At 41.3% G+C, this 14,820-nt stretch overlaps 1 protein-coding gene across 1 annotated transcript in view; it reads left to right on the top strand.

Moving 5' to 3' along the window:
* USP12 (ubiquitin specific peptidase 12) overlaps nucleotides 1-13,649 on the top strand; it is a 66,865-nt gene extending 53,216 nt beyond the window's left edge. The window contains exons 5-9 of the mRNA XM_075851667.1: nucleotides 2,365-2,441; nucleotides 3,601-3,684; nucleotides 8,417-8,614; nucleotides 10,110-10,188; nucleotides 12,736-13,649. Of these exons, the coding sequence (XP_075707782.1) occupies nucleotides 2,365-2,441; nucleotides 3,601-3,684; nucleotides 8,417-8,614; nucleotides 10,110-10,188; nucleotides 12,736-12,837 (540 nt within the window). The 3' untranslated portion in view covers nucleotides 12,838-13,649. The remainder of the gene's footprint in view (nucleotides 1-2,364; nucleotides 2,442-3,600; nucleotides 3,685-8,416; nucleotides 8,615-10,109; nucleotides 10,189-12,735) is intronic.
* Nucleotides 13,650-14,820: the final 1,171 nt, after the last annotated feature.

Genomic DNA, 14,820 nt, shown 5'->3' with positions numbered 1-14,820 from the left:
AAACACAAAGTATATTAGAAAGCTGCAGAACTTTTTAGTATACGATGGTCACATTTTATTTGCATTCATCTTTGGCTGGAATGAGCACCGTCCGCTACTCTAGATGCCTTCTGTTGTTCACACCATGTGCGATCTTTCCATTTATCTTTTGCTATGACGTATTATATGGAGAGTGAAGAGGGAGTGCAAACATCAGTGGCCTCTTGAAAATCCAGCTACAATTTACCTCAACGTGTAGATTTGCCATTAACGGTCGTTCGCAGAACCTTGTCGGACATATTTACGTCAGACTTCATAGCCTACAATTTCCTGGCTTCAAATTTTACTCCCATTTCAAACATTGGCAATAAATCCACGGCCATGCAGCCATGTGAATTGTAAATCCATTCTACACATTGGTTTTTCCGAATATAAAATTGGGTATATTGGTTCAACGTCATTAGACAAGTTACTTTACTTTCCCATTGTATATTTTATATTATATGTAATGTGCACCAATCATGGTGCTCCAGGAGTTAAAGGGGTTTTCCCATAATCCATTATTTATCACCTATCCACCGGATAGGTGATAAATATCTGATCGGTGGGGGGTGTGACCGCTGGTACCCCCTCAATCACAAAAAAGGTGCTTACCGTGCCGTTCCTTGGAGCCCCATAGAAATGGAGCGGTAGTGTGCATGCTGGACCACGGCTATGTTCCTTTCTATAGGGCTGCCGCTCCGTTATTTTCTGCAGCTCCATAGAATTGAATGGAGCAGTGGCTGAGCAAGGCAAAGATCATATAGCTGTCCAAGACCATACATGATGCAGCCACCTGGTTGAATGACAGGAGGTGTAGCGTGAGGTCTGTTAGCCGGTCTTCCTAATCCACATCATGTAGATGCCTCTTTTTAAGGTGCAACTCTCATGAAGAGTTGATATATGGCTGGGTTCACACGCTGCAATTTTTTTTTAAATGCTTTTTGTAGATAATCTTCCATGTCTCGCAATGGGAGTTAGTCAACTAAAACAAAGAAAACGCAAGCTAAAAACACACTGTGTGAACCCAGCCTAAAAATTTGTCTGCGATTAGAAAAGAGTTCTTTTTAAAAAAAACACAGCGCCACTCCTGACCTATGGCTGTGTCTGATATTTCAACATGGCCCTATTCAAGTGAAGCTGACCTTTCTGGAAAACAAATATTTTTTATAATCCCAGACAAACTCTTTGAAGATGTACCTGACGTTGTTCTATTCTCAACCTAGCTGGACATAGGCAAATTGTTTTCACTTCTCTACGAAGTATCAGTTGTGTTTTTTTCCCTCATTGAAAACTATTTATTGCTTATGGCACGCTTTTCTTACACAGTCAACCTCGCGTACAAGATGTAAAGTTGAACAATTTCCGTGGCAACCTATCAGATTGTAGTTCTTATATTTCCTGTGCAGTTTGGTAATCTGATTGGTTGCTATTGGGAATTGTTGCAATTATTCCTGCACTGGTTTTTGTACATGAGGCTTAGGCCCTGTTCACACAGAGTTTTTTGACGCGGAAACCGCGCCGCAAAACTCCTGAAAAACCGCCTGAAAATGGCTCCCATTGATTTCAATGGGAGTTGGACGAGTTTTTTTACCGCGAGTAAAAAAAACGCGTCGCGGTAAAAAGAAGCGTTATGACCCATGTTTAGGCGGTTTCCGCCTCCATCAGTCAGAGGAAAAAAACGCCTGGACGAGTGGTTTGACGAGTTTTTGTCAAACCACTGTGCAAAAACCGTCTGGAGCAGTTTTTGCAGGAGGAATTTTCCTCCTGCAAAAAACTCAGTGTGAACACAGCCTTATAATTCCACTAGGCTGGGAGAAGGTGGCGAATATCCGGTTGTCCACCTTTTTTTTTTTTTTTTTTTTTTCTTCTAGTTTCGGGGTTAGGACCCTCCCCATAAGCTCTGAATGACCGTAGGTGTCCAGTCACACATTTGCATTCTCCTTTACTAATGATGACCTCTTCAACAGGGGCTCTCTCTGTTATGTGACCCCGGTGATCAGCTTGACTCTTGGCGACTTGCATTGTGAACCAGAGTTGTCTGAACAGACAAATCCTCTAAGGAGCATCTGTCACAAACCCCCTTTTACCTTATGGCACTTTACAGATGCCCTAATAAAAACAAGCCTATTCCGGGTGCCAGCTTTGCCATTTGTGCATCTTGGTCGACTGATTGGGCGAGCAGGACCGTGTGCCCGCAACTAAGGCACCCACTTGCTTTATTATCTTGCACATCTCCTAAGTTATACGGTCTATTTCGGTGACTGACTGCTTTTTGTCTGGCTACTGAGCAGCTGTGTCCATTATTTGGTTATTGTTTGACTAATTCTTGTTTTTGGTCTGCAGATAAGCAGTAAAGATGAAGATTTTTTAGATCTTTCTGTAGATGTTGAACAAAATACATCAATCACACACTGTCTAAGGTAAGGTCATAAAGGGTTGTTCAGACTGCATTATTACTGGAGTAGGACTGAAGCCTACTGGCCCTCTTGTGTCCATCACGTGGACATGGCCAAGATCACTGAACTATATTGATCAGGACAACCTATTGCTGCTTATAATATAGTAAGGGAGATATCTTTATTTCCCTCCACTGGGGACCCAGATATCTCGTTGACGTAGCACCTCTATAAGTTCTTACGTGCTCTACGAGTAGTCCAGGATATCCCTGACCTCCTAAGGGCCTTTTCACATCTGTGTTAGTGTTTCGGGTGACTGCTCCATCAGAGGAGCAGAACAGTGAAAGTACTGGAAGCGCCGGTTCCGTTGTACGACAGACACCGGCTGTGGCATGGCTGTTGGGTTGCCATCGGGGTGTCACCCCGTGGTTTTGCCGGAAACGATAGCACAACCTTTTTACCGCTATTCAGGATTTTCCGCCGGATCTGTGATGGAAGCATCGAAAGGTGCCTCCAATGCAGATGTGAACAGGCCCGAAGTCTATTATGTGTGGAAAAAGTAAAAAAAAAAAACATTAACATCGTAATAAACATAACGATGCAAACAATGCATTAGTGTATACGTTTATTTTGAGTTCAGAACATTTTTTTGGGTTCGTTTGTGGGTACACACTGCTGATAAAATGTAGAAAAAAATAAAATAAAATGTGTATGTATGTGTATAATATATGTGTGTGTGTGTGTGTGTGTGTGTGTGTGTGTGTGTGTGTGTGTGTATCTATATATGTACGTGTATCTATATGTGTGTATGTATGTCTTTTTTATTTCAGTGTAAATAAAAACATTCCGTTACTATCCTGTACTCATCTTGTGTTGCAGCCTAGAGCTGCAGTTTGCAGAGCTGAATTCTCCCACTCTTCTTGCTGGCTCAATGTCTGCACAGATATTGTTCTGAGAAGTGATTTTACACAAGGCAATGTACCAACATAGCGAAGCAGTTAGATATATTTCTGTTGACAAGCTTTTGTTTTTTTTTTCCTGTGGCAGCTGGCAGAATTATGAATACAGCTCTGGGCTATAATACAAGCTGTGACCATTTAAAAAAAAAAAAAACAACAATGAAACCGTGTTATGTTTTCGGAGGGATTTATTCCTTTTAATTTTTATTTATTCTTCCAATTAGGGGTTTTAGCAACACAGAAACTCTTTGTAGTGAATACAAATATTACTGTGAAGAATGTCGCAGTAAACAGGAAGCACATAAAAGGTAATTTATTCCGTAATAGAGATTTCTTGACTGAATACAAAGACAAAATGAAATGTTATCCCAAGTCTGAAGTGTTATATTGTGGAACTGATTTTTGAGTATTTGTCAGGTGCTTGTCGCTGCATTTTTCTGTTTTTATATTTATTTTTATATCTATACATGAACATAGGGCTGGGCTTTTAATTTAAAAAAAAAATAACTCAAACCGAATTCGAGCACAATTAACAGATGTCCTCTTGTGCATTTCGGTTTGTTAGTTTTTTTTTGTTTTTTTTTTCTCCCCTGTTTCTGCATCTTTTATTACAGGGACATTATACTGTGGGGAGGGCAGTTATGGGGGCATTATACTGTGTGTGGGCAGTCAGGGGGTACATTATATACAGTAGCTTACAGCAGGCTCAGGGGATAAATATTTAATTTATTGGCGTAGTATGCAAATAGGGGGTGTGGCCTAAATAATCATTCGTATATTGAGGTTACATATTCAATTAATCGTGATTTTGATTTAGGCCATAATCACCCAGCCCTTCATGAACATGCAGTCATTTTACCAATTCAGAGTCACAGTAACAGTCCTCCGAATAGGATCCTGTCCGTGCTTTGTATACATATCTATATAGATGTATTCTGTGTTAACTCATGTTAGCATTTTATCAAGGATAATTTTGTTTTCTAGTTGAATTTGATGCGTTCTTCTTTTTCACATGAGATAGTGGAACCCTGGCAACGAGTCTAACAGCTGCTATCATTTATATTAGGTTGTCAAGTAACGTGTCCCTAGCAACCAGTCCGTCTCAGATTATGGAGGCCTTCAGTTCAAGTCTGAATTCTTCACTAGGGAAAGGAAAAGCACAAGGAGGCAGTAGACCATTTACTCTTTTCTTATAGACTTTTACTTAAAAGGTTTTCTCACCAAAAGAAGTGATGATCTATCGATAGGATATGACATCACTTCGTTATCAGTGGGGGTTCTGAATTTCTGGACCCCTCACCATCTTTTGAACAGAGTTTTCTCTACACAGCCGAAGGACAGGACCCGCACTGTGTAGAGAAACAGCTGAAGGGGCTTCTGTCTGGTTGTTCTCGGGATTGACTGCGTCCCAGAGTTTAGACCCCCACTGATCATGAAATTATGACCAATCCTAGCGATACGCCATCCCCTGCTAATATGAGAATACACCAAACTGAAGAAAAAGACATGAATTGCACATCAACTTTGTATACATGAATCTGTTGCTGCTAAACAAAACGTATTTACATGAGGTTCTTCATGCGGGTCTCTACTCTTGGGTATGGTATCGCATGGCAACCATTGCAGCTGCAACACAGCACCTGTAGGGGGAGCAGCGTAGGGGCCCAACAGCACCCATGTTGCCATGCCAAATCACCTTCACTCTGGGCCACGTCACCTCACAGGCTAAGCACAACAGCAACAAAGATCACCAGACAGCACCACAACCAAGTGAACTGATAAGAGCTCACCTTCTCATGTAGTCTAAGGCCTCATGCACACGAACGTAAAAACGCCCGTAATTCCGAGCCCATAGACTTCTATTGGCCATGGGTACCTTCCCATTTGCTTACGGGATGGTGCCCGTGCTGTTGAAAATTATGGAACATGCCCTATTTCGGGCCGTAATAACGGCACAGGCAGGCCCATAGAATTCTATTGGGCTCCCATAATTACGGGAGCGTTGCTAGGCGACGTCAGGGGATAGCCACTGTCCAGGGTTCTGAAAGAGTTAACTAATCGTCAGTAACTCTTTCAGCACCCGGGACAGTGACTACCGCTGGAGTTAATCGTATTAAAAGTTAGAGGCTCTGTCACCAGATTATCAAATCCCTATCTCCTATTGCATGTGATCGGCGCGGCAATGTAGAGAACAGTAACGTTTTTGTTTTTTTTTAAACTTTCATTTTTGGCCAAGTTATGAGCTATTTTATATATATATGCAAATGAGCTTTGAAATGGACAACTGGGCGTGTTTTTTCGTTATGTCCAACTGGGCGTGTATTGTGTTTTTAAGTGTGCGTGTTTACGTGTATGACGCTGACCAATCAGTGACCAGTCAGCATCATACACTCATCTCCATTGATTTACACAGCAGCGATCTGCAGCCACATACACAGACATTAACGTTAATCAAGTGTCCTGATAATGAATACACATGATCATCCGGCCTGAACGTCATGTGTATTCAGAATCCTGACACTTCTGACTCTTTTCTGTGAGATTCCAGCAAACCACACGTAATCTCGCGAGATTACGGAGGTAAACGAGATTTCGTTTCCCTTGCTGGAAATCTCAAAGAAAAGAGTCAGAAGTGTCAGGATTCTGAATACACATGACGTCCAGGCTGGATTTCATGTGTATTCATTATCAGGACACTTGATTAACGTTAATCTCTGTTTATGTGGCTGCACATCGCTGCTGTGTAAATGAATGGAGAGGAGTGTATGACGCTGACTGGTCACTGATTGGTCAGCGTCATACACGTAAACACGCCCAGTTAAAAACACAATCCACGCCCAGTTGGACATAATGAAAATACACGCCCAGTTGTCCATTTCAACGCTCATTTGCATATATATAAAATAGCTCATAACTTGGCCAAAAATGAAAGTTTTTAAAAAAACAAAAACGTTACTGTTTTCTACATTGCCGCGCCGATCAGAATCTGGTGACAGAGCCTCTTTAACTAACCTGCTTCTTCCTCCAGTCCGGCCTCCCGGGATGACGTTTCATCCCATGTGACCGCTGCAGCCAATCACAGGCCAATCACAGGCTGCAGTGGTCACATGGACTGCCGCGTCATCCAGGGAGGTCGGACTGGATGTCAAGAGAGGGACGCGTCACCAAGACGACGGTACGTATGAACTTCTTTTACTTTCAATCGCTGCGGAAACTCTGCCCGAAAGGTCTGCCCCTTCTCTCTTTCCAGCACTAATAGAGAGAAGGGGCTGCCGAAGAGTGCAGAGAAAACTGGTCCCTAAATACTGGTGGAATACGTGTGACAAAGGACCTGTATTTATGCCAGTATTTACGGGAGGAAAAAAATATATGTTCGTGTGCGTGAGGCCTCAGAGGGCAAACAAGTGGAAACCCGGCTACATGCACACATTGCGGAATTTGGTGCAGAAAATCGGCATCAAAACCGCAGGTGTGCACACGTAATCCCGCAGCTAAAACCGCACATAATGGTGCATTTTTTATTTGTTTTTAGGTGTGGTATTTACATTTTGATGCGGAAATCGGTGCGGTTTTATGCTGCGTATTTTGGTGCGTTTTTCTTTAAAACTAGTCCGATACAATTTGCAAGCGGAAACACACAAGATAAATTGCCATGCTGCCGATTTTAAAATACGTGCCGCAGGTGAATTTACATGCAGAAAAAAAGTCTACATGAGATTTCTTGAAATCTCATTTACTTTGCTGGTACTGTTTTATCCTGCGGATTTGCCACATGAAAATACGCGTAGCAAATCTGCACGTAATACACATCGTGTGCATTTGGCCTAATGTCTCCTGCTAATTAAGAGTACCTCCTTAAAGAGGCTCTGTCACCAGATTTTGCAACCCCTATCTGCTATTGCAGCAGATCGGCGCTGCAATGTAGATTACAGTAACGTTTTTATTTTTAAAAAACGAGCATTTTTGGCCAAGTTATGACCATTTTCGTATTTATGCAAATGAGGCTTGCAAAAGTACAACTGGGCGTGTTGAAAAGTAAAAGTACAACTGGGCGTCTATTATGTGCGTACATCGGGGCGTGTTTACTACTTTTACTAGCTGGGCGTTGTGTATAGAAGTATCATCCACTTCTCTTTAGAACGCCCAGCTTCTGGCAGTGCAGATCTGTGACGTCACTCACAGGTCCTGCATCGTGTCGGCCACATCGGCACCAGAGGCTACAGATGATTCTGCAGCAGCATCAGCATTTGCAGGTAAGTAGCTACATCGATTTACCTGCAAACGTCGATGCTGCTGCAGAATCATCTGTAGCCTCTGGTGTCGATGTGTCCTCGCTCGTCTGACACGATGCAGGACCTGTGAGTGACGACACAGCGTGATCTCTTGAGAACACGCTGTGTGTCTGCACTGCCAGAAGCTGGGCGGAGAAGTGGATGACACTTCTATACACAACGCCCAGCTAGTAAAAGTAGTAAACACGCCCCGATGTACGCACATAATACACGCCCAGTTGTACTTTTACTTTTCAACACGCCCAGTTGTACTTTTGCAAGCCTCATTTGCATAAATACGAAAATGGTCATAACTTGGCCAAAAATGCTCGTTTTTTAAAAATAAAAACGTTACTGTAATCTACATTGCAGCGCCGATCTGCTGCAATAGCAGATAGGGGCTGCAAAATCTGGTGACAGAGCCTCTTTAAGGTCGGATTCATACCCAGCGTTTTGTTGCACTTTTTTGTAATAGTGTTTTTTTAGGTCAAAAACTGAGATGTTATTTCATCATTTTATAGTGAACTATTAAAGTCTACATACATAGTGCTCGTACAAAATGATACGAAATAAGAAAAACGCTATAAAGACATGTTCACATTTAAAATAAACGTTAGCGCATTTACTGGCGTTTTTTTTCATGCCGTTTCAAAACACAAGACAAGGAGGCCTAAAGAGGACATTCTGACCAGCATCTCACCCGTAAACTGTTCGCATTCAGGTCACCAGTATCTTATTGAACTAAATATGTTCTATTTGCCAATTTCAGGATGAAAGTAAAAAAGCTGCCTATGATTTTAGCTCTTCACCTAAAGAGGTTCAAATACATGGACCAGCTGCATCGATACACAAAGCTCTCGTACCGCGTAGTCTTTCCTTTAGAGCTCCGACTTTTTAACACATCGGGAGATGCCACCAACCCAGACAGAATGTATGACCTTGTTGCTGTGGTTGTTCACTGTGGAAGGTAGGTTGACGTTCTGAATATCAAGATGTCCTAATGTCTTCAATCAAAAACAAATATCTCTTGTACGTCCCCAAACTCACACTGATTCTCCAGCAGGCTTTACATGGTTTGAAGAGTCTTTCATAACTTAAAAGGGGTTTTCCCATCTTGGATCTTTGTGGCATATCCGCAAGATATGCCATTTAAGTCCAATAGATGCGTGTCCCACGTTTGGGCCCCCTGACCCCTGTCCTACCTTCAGGCACTGAATTGCGAGCTGAATGGGTTTTCCAGAACGTTTTGCTATGATCTTCGGAAGTGAAGAAATGGCAAAATGCTCTCAACTGTTTCCGGATACCGCGCCACTTCGTGAGGTCAGTGGCTGGATCCCAGCGGTAGAAGGTAGGACGGGTGTTAGGGGGCCCAGTTCTAGAGATGGGTGCAGAACCCATAGGTGGGACAGGCATCTATCGGACATTTATTGCATATACACAGTATCGGACATTTATAGCATATCCTGTGTATATGCAATAAATGGCCGGGATAGGAATACCCCTTTAAGTGACACACATTCGTCCTAATGTTACTTCCAAAGATTGTAACTTCAGCCTCCTCAGACAAAGGTGTACATATACCATAGCACATGCCATAGTTGGTTGTACATACAGCGGTTGGTCCCATCCCCTCTACACCTGTACTGGACTCTCCTCTCCACACTATTAGCAAGCAAGGGGGTGAGGAATTGGCTCTAGGGTAATTTAAAGGACATTGTGGGGCAAACAAACATCATGCCCATCTATCCTGAGTGGCAGAATTCAGCACCATGATGCGGTGTCAATTTTGATCTTTGGACCCCCTTTTTTTTTTTTTTTTTTAAATGTAATCCACTTTCATCAGTACATAGTAATGTAATCTGCATTTTAGATGTCCACGTTTTGTCTTTTTATAAGTAATTGACATAAGGTTCAGTTCACACTTGAGTAGTTTGGTGCTGATTTTGACGCAGAAACCGCGTCTGAATCGGCACCAAAAAAAACAGCTGAATCCCCCCCCATTGATTTCAATGGGAGACAGAGGCTTTTTTTTTCCCCCGGGTGGCTATTGGCCGCTCACGCGAAACCGAACCGGCATGTCCTTTCTTGCCGCGGTTTCCACCTCTGACCTTCCATTGAAATCAATAGGAGGCAGCAAAAAGCTTGCGCTGCTTATTTCTGAGTATTTTCCGCTGCGTTTATGTTCCCCCAGTTATTGCATTTGCTTCAATGGCCGCGGGAGAAAAAAAGCGCAAAAATAAGTACAGGCAGTTCAAAATCTGCCTCAAAATTCCGGAAGATTTTTTTCTGTCTGCAACAAATTATATATATTTTTTTATTTTATTTTTTTCATTTTGCTTCTAAGGTAACTATGACATAAGACGCTACGGCGTGCTGGTTTAGTAATATATGCTTTAGTAATGTAGCAATGTTTTTTTTTTTTTGTTTCTTTTGTTCCATTAATTGTCTCTTCGTTTTCACAGTGGTCCAAACAGAGGACATTATATTGCAATAGTGAAGAGTCATGACTTTTGGCTGTTGTTTGATGATGACATTGTAGAGGTAAGCATTGTTCAACTTGATTCTTCATATTACTTTCCGATCATCAAATACGGAGAGGAGAGTTTCAGGAAAAATCGGAATAAATTTGTGACATTTCCCTGTCCTGATTAATTTGTGTGAGAATACACAACATTTACAGGAACCTATTCTCACTTATGTATAATGGAATTTTCTGTGACCCCCCCCCCCCCCCCCCCCATATCAGTAAGTCCTGAGCTAATAGAAGCGGGGGCTTTCCATTGGATTTCCCTTTTTATTCGCCAAAGTTAGAACGGCACTGAGCACGCGTCTCTGTTCTGCGTGATGCCAGCGTCCATTGAAATCAACAAGTGCCCATTGACTTCAATGGACACCACGTGATGCTTTTTGGAAATTTTCAAATTACCATTTACATTATGACCGTGAGAATAGGTGGTCCTGGAAAGGTCCTCAGCAGTGGGGACCCTCCTTGTTCAGAGGTGCTTCAATAGATACACCTCAATAATTACCCTGGGAAATCTAGAAATGCTAAACCCCAAATCTTACGTATTTGTGATCAGTGCACTAGACTTAATGTCTTTGTACACCTTTTGGAATCGTGTTTTTTTTTTATATATAAAAATGTCTATCAGTGTGTTTGGTGCAACTTTCTAAATACTTTTTATTAAAAATTATTTTTACTTTTTGAGATACAGCTGCTTTGTATAATGTATACAGAGGAGCTGTATCTAGCGCTGAATCCTGTATCCGTCAGGTCAGCTGTTCTGACTGGTTCAATGTCAGCAGGACCTGCATGTTTCTGACCATTCATAACTTAGATGTAATAGATAACAGGTGGATCCTGGGAGTCCGAGACACACAGGACCCGCTGACACTGAGCCCGTCCGTCCCGCTGACCTGTCGGATGCCGGCCTCAGATATGCTAGATATAGCTGCTCCGTGTACTTATTCAAAATAAGTTTTAATAAATATATAGGAAGTTACACCAAACACACTGATAGACATTTTTATCTAAGAAAAAAACAACTATTACACCCACAGATACTTGTTATATTGTGGGGACCCCATGGGCAGTATGAGAGTCTCTCTCTACTCCTCTTATTGATTACAGGACAGACATGCCTGTGCTTTGTATGGGGTCTTAGGAAACCAGTATGACCAATATCTACCATAGGGTCTGTCACCCCGCTTTCTCAGAATCCTGAATAATTTTCCTAGTTTTGCAGTGATCTCCTGCTCAGCTATCATTGCGTACCTAGGCATGTACTTTCATAGTGGGGAAGCTGTCAATCACTGTGTAGGTGGGGATTGTAGAGCTCACAGGCTTTGAGCCCTGACAGCATGACCGCTTTTTACAAGGAAGAACTGAATCAAATCATAGAAAATTATATATCACTGATCCCAGCGTCTCATACGCTATTTTATGCTGCCCTCAGATAGGAGAACATAAGACACCTGTCGGATCCTCTTTAAATTGGTTGTCCAACCATTAATTATCATTTTCATTTTATAGATCATAATTAACAGTATTTGCCATTTACATGCTGTTAAAGATAAGACGTTTACTTACATAGTATGGCGCCACCTGGTATTGAAAGTGTATCTAGGTCTCCACATAGTGATCCTCTGTTCACTGCAGAGCAGCCAATAGAAATAGCCTTCTGCCCTCCTGGTCAGGGAAGGAGCACAGCCTCCGCAGTAGCATGGCAGTATAACTGAGCAGACTCATTTGTTCATTGTTTTACAGCTGGTCAAAAAATAAGTCATCGATGGTGGATTTTAGGTTTGTTTTATTTTCTTTGGTTCCCCCCCCCCCCCCCCCCAAAACAAAATGGCTCAGGTTGTTTTTGCACCATTCCCCAAGAGTTAATAAATGCTAATCGATAAATTATATGTACCCTAAAATGGTGCCGTTGAAAAATGAAGCTCGTCCCGCATAGGATAAGCCCTCATACAGCTACATCGATGGAAAAATAAAAAAAAGTTATGGCTCTTGAATTAGGATGATGAAGAAACTAAAAGAAAATTGCTTGGTCCTGAAGACTCTAAATAGTCCGGTCCCTAAAGGATAACACGCACACGACCATTGTTTTCTCCAGTCTTCTGTCCTTTGTTTTTTTGTGGATAGCATGCGGAAACATTATTTCTATGGGGCCATGCACACATCCGTTTTTTTATTTGCGGATCCATGTGTTTGTTTTGCACTTTATACAACTTGTCCTGTTCTTGTCCGTGTCTGCGGTCCATCTCACACATTCTAGTGTATGCGTTTGTCTTGAGATAATCTAGCACTTATTTAATTTATTTATTTTTCTTTATTTTTCTTTTATTTGATAACCCAAAATGTTTAATAACTTGCTTCTTGTATCCCATGTAGTTTTATATTTTTGTTTTATATCATATTATAATATAGTGTGTATGTATATATATATATATATTTCTATTTTTTTTTAATTTCTTTTCACGTGCATATAAAAACAGGTTTGTTCTTTTTTTAGTTTATATTCCATCAGTTAAAAATTAGCTATTTAATGGTCTGTTTAATTCCTGTATTATCTGTTTCTTCAGAAAATTGATGCACAAGCTATAGAAGAATTCTACGGGTTAACATCAGACATCTCTAAGAACTCTGAGTCTGGGTATATTCTCTTCTACCAGTCTCGTGACTAGATGAGAACTGACAGTCGTACATTCTGCCTCATTTCTTCTTCTTTGTACAGTTGGAACAAGGAGAGAGCACTGATAACTAGATATGTGTGTGTCTATATGTATATATATATATGCACACACATATGGCTAGATATGTGTATAGGTTACATATATATGTATCTCAAACTACAGACGAGAAGAAAATACATTGAGTACTGGGAGCTCAGGGGGGCATTAGCGCAGTTTGCACACGCCGAAGCAAAGAACACGGATCACGAAAACAAAGAAACTCGTATCACGAGAATTGATTTATTTGCTCTCAGGAATCACGCTCTCCATACAATTCCATCACTACTACTGCTAAGTGAGAACAGAGATGCTCTTCCCCATTGGTGGATTGGACTTCCAGTCATTGATTGTTTGTCATCATTATATTTTAGTTAACTATACAATACTTAAGTGTTCCTGAAATCACAAACCGAAGCTTGTACCTTTCCACGCTGTCCATTCTCCACCACGTGCAAAAGCGAAAAAAAGTAAGCGAAAAATAAAAAAATATATATATTTATATATATTTGCGCCCAGCGACCACAATTGCCTTTCTTTAAAAGGACAGGAGTGATTAGCCAGAGGCAAGTTGTTGAATGCCTGGAGAAGCCTATAGTGTATGTCTAATGATAAGCTTAGGATCAGTAGTGGGTGTCTGAGACCCCAAAAGGGGGGGGGGGGGGTGCCAGACATATTGATTTATTTTCGCGCAAACTTTGACGTTATCTACTACAGTTCGATTCAAATTCTTACATTATATCTAAAAATATAGTCACAAAATTTTATGTAATTTTGTTGTTTCATTTATTGGTCAAAGGATGCCAGAGGAACGTAAAGGGTCTCAATGATTAAAAAAAAAAAATAGTGTACCGTATATACATATACACACAGGAAAATTCCTTCAAACCGGCATTAAAGAGGACCTGTCAGCTCTCCCGACATGTCTTTTAGTAAACGCTTGCAATCCCATTCAATCTTCTTCTTTTTTTTTTTTTTTAAGAACTGTGTTGTCATTCCCCTGTTATACCTCCTGGGAAGTTATTTGACCACTGGGTATTCCCATCCTCCATGTCAGTGGGGTGTGCCGCCACACACTATGATACTGTCCAATTACTTCTAACCATGTCAAAGTATAAGGCCACACCCTATTGACTAGGGGAATGGTAACGCCCAGTTGTCAATTTCTTCATACGTTTCAAGGAGGAATAACAAAGAAACCACACAATGCAGAGTTCTAGGACAAGGTGCTTCAGCTTTGTTTGATGGTGAATGCCAAATGTACTAACAGTCTTGTCAGTAGAGATGATGTGTCCTCTAACCGGATCAGATGGTCATACATTTGTTAGATATTGTGCATTATGAAAGTATATAAGACTTCTAAAGGGTGACGATCATCACACAAGTTTTTCTGTGTATGTGTAGATCTGTATGTGTGTGTGTATATACTGTATGTGACATATACACACACACACACACACACACACACACACACACACACACACACATATCTGCAACAGTCATACATGCAATGGGTTTGGAATTTCTTTCAGGGGTAAAGATGTGTAATAAATGGTGGAAAGATAATTCTCTGTTGATAACTGCTATGTTGTAGATGACACTAGTTAATGACTTAATTCAACATAGAAACGGCATCTCTCAATGGATTAAGTACCGAAGTGATCAGCCTTTATCACGTCCGCTGTTACTAGAATGGGCTCTGTTATACTTGCCATTGGATTTTAATACTGGGAAGGGCAGTTTACTTTTGGCTTCAGTGATGAAAGTCTGAGGGTCCTCTTGTACGGTCTGATGTGGGCCGTGTAAACGAGCGCCGATCAACGAGACCGCTCACAAGGAGCTACTTATGGGGACTAGCACTCGTTACTACGATCATACGTCCCTATACATTTCTATCATGCTGCGGTTGCTCGTTCATCGCCTGATCGTTGCACTGTT

The sequence above is a fragment of the Rhinoderma darwinii genome, chromosome 2 (genome assembly GCF_050947455.1).
Source record: "Rhinoderma darwinii isolate aRhiDar2 chromosome 2, aRhiDar2.hap1, whole genome shotgun sequence".
NCBI classification, from domain to species: Eukaryota; Metazoa; Chordata; class Amphibia; order Anura; family Rhinodermatidae; genus Rhinoderma; species Rhinoderma darwinii.
The sequence above is the reverse complement of the archived record's forward strand: the minus strand, read 5'-3'. Positions and strand labels throughout refer to the sequence as shown.